This window comes from Aegilops tauschii, chromosome 1, assembly GCF_002575655.3.
Source record: "Aegilops tauschii subsp. strangulata cultivar AL8/78 chromosome 1, Aet v6.0, whole genome shotgun sequence".
Taxonomy (NCBI): Eukaryota; Viridiplantae; Streptophyta; class Magnoliopsida; order Poales; family Poaceae; genus Aegilops; species Aegilops tauschii.
This window is the reverse complement of record NC_053035.3, coordinates 7,418,182-7,424,965: the sequence shown is the minus strand read 5'-3', so window position 1 is coordinate 7,424,965 and position 6,784 is coordinate 7,418,182. Positions and strand designations below refer to the sequence as shown.

The window sequence follows — 6,784 nt, the reverse complement described above, 5'->3', positions numbered from 1 at the left end:
TCATCGAACTCCCCTCACCAACTCACTCCGTGCTTAACTTATAAAAAATATACAGTAACATTTTATTGTTTGACATCAAACAATTTATTTTTAGGCTTACTGGTTCGCAATTTAAGATGATCACAAATTTTTTACAAAAAAAGGCAACTAAGAATTACCGTGAGCATTTTAAAATTCTCAAACATTTTTCAAATGCATGAACATTTTTCATATATATATATATATATATATATATATATATATATATTATTCCACCATTTTTTATAATTTTTAAGAAGTTTGTAGCTGTTTATTTTTTTGCTGAACCAGTAGAGCAGCAAGAGCAAAAACACGAGTGGAAAGACATGAGAAACGAGCGAAGCCACTGGTGGGCGATCGAACTAGAGCTACTGGGCCGCGCGGCCCACGCGTGCTAAGGCTGGGCGAAATTACGGCTGATTGCCACTGCAAAACGTACTTGTTCAGTCGCGCTGTAACCCTAGCGCCGCCAAACCCGGCTGCACCGCACCCCGTCGCCGGCCGGCCGGCCGCCCATCATCCCCGCCGCACCTCTCCCCCGACGCCCTATCCCGTCGCCCACCCCGACACCAGCAACGCCCTGCAGGTAGCCCTCCTCGCCCGAGTTCTTCCTCTTCGCCGGAGCTCACCCAGTTTGGTGATTGTCTCGCTCGATTTGCAGTTCCGCCGCCCCATGGCCATGGAGGAGGAGGAGATATCTGGGAAGGAGTTGTTGAGGCCGGACAACTCTCTTGCGGAGGAGGAGGCGGCGGCGGCGGCCAGTCGACTCACCGACGACCTCATCGTAGAGATCCTGTCCCGGCTCCCCTTCAGGTCCGTCTGCCGTTTCAAGTGCGTCTCTAAGCCCTGGCGCGACCTCATCGCCCACCCCGCCCACCGCAAGAAGCTGCCCCAGACCCTCGCCGGCGTCCTCTACACCAACATTACCGGTGCCGGCGGCTATCGCTACCACCTGGCCGGCCTCTCGGCCGAGGCCGACGGTCTTGATCTCGACCCTTCACTCACGTTCCTGCCACATACGGAGTACAGGGACTTCGGGCTGGTGCGCGCCTGCAATGGCCTCCTCCTCTGCTCCTACGAACCGGAGGAGGGAACCGTCCGTTTCATCGTCTGCAATCCCGCCACCCAGAGGTGGACGGAGCTGCCCCCTCGCCCGCGGCCAAACACATGCCGCTATTACCAGCAGTTCCATCTGGCTTTCGACCCAGCAGTCCCATCCCATTTCCACGTTTTTGATTTCGAGCGCACCGACAACTTGAGCATCACAGGAGTGAGCATCTACTCGTCCAGAACCGGGGCCTGGTGCCAGAGTGATACTGGATTGGTTGAGGATGTTGTAATGGTAGGTCAAAGTGTCCTGGTTGGAGGTATGCTGCACGTTGTGGGCAACCTGCTTGTGGCTGCAGACAGCAACAATTGGGAAGACCAGACTGTGTTGGTGGCCTTGGACATGGAGGGCAAGGAGTGGAAGACAATCTCCGTGCCACGCGGCCGGGATTATGGTATAGTTGGGTGGTCACAGGGGTGCCTGCACTATGCTGCTATATCTCCAGCTCCTCTCACTGTCGGTGTTGACGACGATGAGGGTTCACTCAACATGGCTGAAGAGGTAGCTATCTGGTGCCTTGAGGATTATGATAAACAGCAATGGGCCCTGAAGCATAGTTTCAGAATCGATAAGGTGCTGAACCTAAATGAGGTGGACTACCGGCTGGTTGGGTTCCATCCCAATCACGACACCTTCTTCTTTGTCAGCAAGGGTATTTGGGAGGGCGAAAAGGCTTCATTGGTGTCGTGGGACATGCGGCGTCGCCAACTCTCTTGTGTTCTCCATCTCGAGAAAAGCAGTGTAGCGCCGTATCTGCCTTATGTTCCTCTCTTCTCATCGGAGCCACTACCAGATGCAGATGGGCACTAATTCAGTTCGCTTTGTGCTTGGGCTTACTCTTGTCAATGGAATAATCATGTATGTGTACACCTGCACTTCTTAATCTTCTTGAATTGTGTTACTCACTTTGTTCCGTGGGGCTAAATTATACTACTGTTATCCAGCTTTCTTGGCCATTGCATGTCGTGATTGCGGTTGTACTGAATCCTAGTATTAGTGAGTGCTACTTGTGAACTTTGTTTTGTTCCTTTTTAGTTATTATATGTTTGCTGATGCTTACGAATTCAGTCTTGTTTCGTAGATGAATTCGGTCTTATGCAGCAGACAAGGTCATGAAATAAGTGCATAATGCAAACTTTGCTGAGAAGTTTTCTTGCTTCGGTGCATATGTGCATTTGGTTTGTTTCACTTATTCTTCAGGTGATAAACTAACGGTTACCGTGTAGGGCTGTTCTTCAAGTATAGTGGTATAAAAGGTGCTGGGATAGTCCTTTTTGCGAGCCAAAATTTATCATATCACTTTAAACTTTCAGAAGAAATATTCATAAGAATTTTGCACAGGGGGTTTGACAGGTTGAAGCTGACCTGTATTGGGAAAACTGATCTCCATTCAAAAAGGACAGTAAAAATAGCATAATTTATTCATGATAATTTCGACCACATATTCACCATTAATGAATTGTTAGAAGGGGATGCTCTCACTTCTTATTATATGCCTAAGGCTACCAGTAGAAAGAAAAAGGAAATCCTTTGTTTAGGAAGTAATGAGAATCTGGTGCAGGGGGATAAAGACCTTTTATTATATATATATGCCACTTCCTTTCATAAGAATTTGTTTGGTCCTTCTGAATGTCTAAAGAATATTACCTTGGATATTGATATGCAATCTGTTTTAAATGATTTAGACAAAGAGTTGTTGGATAGAAATTTTACTCTAGAAGAAATTAGAGTGTCTGTTTACAGTATGAAACATAATAAAGCCCATGGACCAGAACACTGCTAGCAACAGAGTTTTATCAGCACTTGGTGGGACTTATTAAGGGGTGATCTTTTAGTTCTCTTTCAGGATTTCTATGATAACAAATTGGATTTAGCTAGGTTCAATTATGGGTTACCTAAATGTGCTGGTGCAAATAGTTTACAGCAGTACGGGCCTATCTGCTGTGCCAATGTTATTTTTAGAATCCTTAAAAATGTTACTAATAATTGGGATCTTAGAAATCTTTATGCTCACTTACGTGTTTACCTAGCGTGATCCTAGTGTGATTGTCTATCAAACTGCTAATTGGTTGTTATATTGGTCTAATTTGCAGAGAGAACAAGGACACTGTATGTCAAACTGTGGCGTCTCAGCTCGCTAAGAGACAGTTGTGGACTTCTTCCATGTGAGCAGGGGATGGGCTCCTATAGACCTATGGCTGGCAACAGGATTGGAGTGTGATGCTGCTGCATGACATATGTTTGATAGATTGTCGTTGCCTTTATCTTATCGTAGCTTGTTAGGTCATGTTTCATAATACCATTTATTTGTGATTTTTCTTGGAGTCTGGCTATCTCATCTTTGAGCTGGTGAGCGCCGTGCTATGGGCGCTTGCCTCGGTGACCTATTTCTTTGTTGTTCTGGACTGATGCATGCATTCTTGTGGGCTGGCACTTGTTTTTACCAGTTTCGTTTCAATGAAATGAAATTGGGGGTGAAAGCTCCGGCATGCGCGGGGGGGGGGGGGGGGGGGGGGGGGGGGGGGGGGGGGGGGGTAATTCTTCACCATTAACAAGAAGAAATGTATAGCAAGGCTGGGATTGTCTTTTGGAGACAAGAAGAAAAAAGAGACGGCTCAGACTCAAACATCTGTTCAGTTCTCTTGGCCAAAGAACAAAATTCTGGCTATTAGGGTTAAGATTAGAGAACTAGCCATGGAGGGGGTCTAGGAACTTACTCTCCTCCTCGTAGTCGTCGAGCTAGTTGGGGCCGAGATATTTGGATGTGATCCTGCTCCAGATCCGGCGTGAGGAGAAGATGGGCGAGCAGCCAACCATCTCGTCTTGTCTCAAGCGTGTCGTGGCCCGAGTAGAACCACAGAGCTCCATGCTAACGTTGTTGTCAAGCTTCTCGACTATATATATAATCTGGACCATACACAATGAAAGAATAAGCCGAGCACAACAGCTACAGCTAGAGAGGAAGCAGCACATAGAGATGTACAACAAGAATGAATTGTTTTCCAATATTAGGCATTCAATCATCATGATCCTGCTGTAAAGATAACATCCAGTGCAAAGTTAATATAATAGGTGCATAATAACAGGAGACGAAAGAATTGGTACTTGACAAGAGATATATTTTTGTTACAGCACAAACAAAAGAAAAAAGATGGCATATGCTTCCTATGTTCCAGCTGTATTTGTCTCATTGAAGTAAAACCACCTCCAAACTACATGGCTCGGAGCACCCCCGAAGCAAACTACATGGCTCTCAGAGAAGGGAGGAAGGAAGGGTCGTCTTACCACTGCAGCAGGGTCCTAAGCTCGCCTTAGATGGCCATGGCAGGGACCCCAGGAACTTGACCTCCTCCTCCTCGTCAAGCTAGCTGGGCTGGCTATTTGGAGGCGCTGGCGCGCTACTGCTCCAACTCGGACGTGAGGAGAAGATGGGCGAGGGAATAACGTCTTGGCCGAACCTGAGCGCGTGGTGGCCCGAGCAGAAGCGGACGCCCCCTCCTTCTCCTCATGGTAGGCCGCGAGGAGAGGAAGTATGCTTTAGACGCATCTAAGATCACCGGTTAGCTACAAAGGAACCAACTTCCAGTTAACCACCAGTCAGACTACTGCTACGTGCTACACCTACCAAGTCTTATGCTGAAATCATGGCATAAAGGTGACGATCTTAGTATAATACGTAGCCTGGTTCAAAATGTACAGAGAGGGTTCACAAATGGCAAACCTTCTCGGATTCATTCATGGCGAGTGCGAACTCCTTCTCGAGCAGCGTGCATCCTAGCAAATAATGTCCCTGCATCACACAAGTAAGAAAAGAGGATGAAACATAAAAAAAACTAAACAATAAAGGAATAACCTCCTAGTGCAAATCATTGAATGTCAACTCAGCCACTGCAGTCCGGACATGCTAACCACTCCTATTATTCCAAAACAAACAAGCGCAAGAGGCGTTCCATCGCTCAATGAATTCTTGTTGTATAAGAGAAAATATACAACGAACCTGTCCAATTCGTACACAAATGAAATCGTTGGTGCTAACAAATAGGAGTTGGGACAGAAAAATGTCGTTTTATTTGCTCTCATGTGACAAGCATGCCCAGAGTCTTGCGAGTTATACCCGTGTTGAGATATGCTATGGTTTATCATGTCTTTATTTCATGTTTATTTCAGACTTGTTTTGTGGCCTCAAATCTATTGTATCCTTGATTCTGTATTTATTGAATAAATGTCTGCATTCTGCGTTTAGTTCTATAACATAGAAGTTTGGCGTGCTCCTTTTCATATCCAGCCAACTAGTCCACTATTTCTCCGGTTTAATAAAAAGGAAAATATTGTTCTTTTGTAGCTCAGTGGCACTTATTGCCTTATATGAGGCTGATTCTTAAATTGCCTAATTAACAAGCAACACTTAAAGGTAGATGGTTATCCTTTGCCACTCTTTAGTAATATATCTGATTTTCCCATATCCTGTTCATGACAAAGATGTGTATGTGTGTGGACGTGCGTGCGCGTGTGTGTGTGTGTGTGCGCGCGCGCGCATGTGCGTCTGCCATTGAATTAGGATTTAAAGTTTGGGTCTCCTCTGATTTAGTTACATGCACGTCTTCCACTACCTGATCTTTCCCAATCCTACAAACCATATAAATGTGTGCTCAACCTCTATCTAAAAAATCAAACATTTACTTCCTCCTCCTATTCAAATGCTGATACTTTGCTTTTGTGATTGCAGATCGACTTGCAATATTGAGCAGATCACCATGTCAAAAGATGAGCATTTAGAGAAGTGTGTGCTCGCCAAGGACCCAATGGGTTTCTGAAGAGTTGGCTGCACATCGTTGGTGTCCGATGCACTAACAGGTATACATGAGGTCTGCTCCTGGTTTTACCTTGGTCTTGTAGTTAGCAAATAATTTTTTTTGGAATGTTCGACTTTAATTACATTTAGTTTGTCTTTCATCCATCCATATCTTTGAGATTTGAGACCAGGGTGCACGCCACAAATATGTCAACCATGATGTCCGGAGCCCCTTAATTTCCTCTTCCTTTTGGGTGTGAGCATCGTTGATTGCTAATAGCAAAGAAATTTGAAAAAAATGAAGAAAATAAAAGTAACTTCATTTTTTTAACATGGCTTGATTTAAACTTTTGTATACATGTTCAGTGATGAGATAGTCTCCTATGTCTGCCAGGTCCAGTACTAGATTTTTTTGACTCAGAACCAACAACCCCAATTTAAATGAAATATAGATACGCACAATATTTTTAAGCTACTACGGGAATTTAGAGGTGGTCATAGATATCTTGGTCAAACCAAATAGATAAAGAACACACATGAATCCAGGCTTGTGCTCTGTACCAGCAGAGTCTGTGTGTATAGTGGCTAGCTGGGACACCTAATTCCGCCTTGTCCTCTTCTCCTTTTCCTTCTGAGGCATCCTCCACCTAATCCCCTCCCCTCTTAGGCGACGGCCCGGAGGTGAACTGCAGCGACAGCATGAACTTGGCCGGCGACCGCAAGGACCCATCCACGGGGTCCCTTTCTCTCTCAAAACGGCCTAATTGCTGATATCTTGCCTCCCCTATCCTTCTCCCTCTCTTAATTTTCAGGTGATTTCGGTATGGTATTACTGTTAGGTAACCCTACGAACTTTGTTGGAACCT

At 45.3% G+C, this 6,784-nt stretch overlaps 1 protein-coding gene across 1 annotated transcript; it reads left to right on the top strand.

Annotated features, from left to right (window-relative positions):
- Nucleotides 1-447: 447 nt before the first annotated feature.
- Nucleotides 448-3,513, top strand: LOC120968732 (putative F-box protein At2g16220). Its single transcript, XM_040395699.2, has 3 exons — nt 448-604; nt 680-1,984; nt 3,220-3,513. Exon 2 carries the CDS (start codon nt 692-694, stop codon nt 1,934-1,936), a length of 1,245 nt encoding a protein of 414 aa, XP_040251633.1. The 5' UTR covers nt 448-604; nt 680-691; the 3' UTR covers nt 1,937-1,984; nt 3,220-3,513.
- The last annotated feature ends 3,271 nt before the right edge of the window (nt 3,514-6,784 follow it).

Coding starts and splice junctions, on each gene's coding strand:
- LOC120968732 (XM_040395699.2), top strand. CDS start 692: ATGGCCATGGAGGAGGAGGAGATATCTGGGAAGGAGTTGTTGAGGCCG.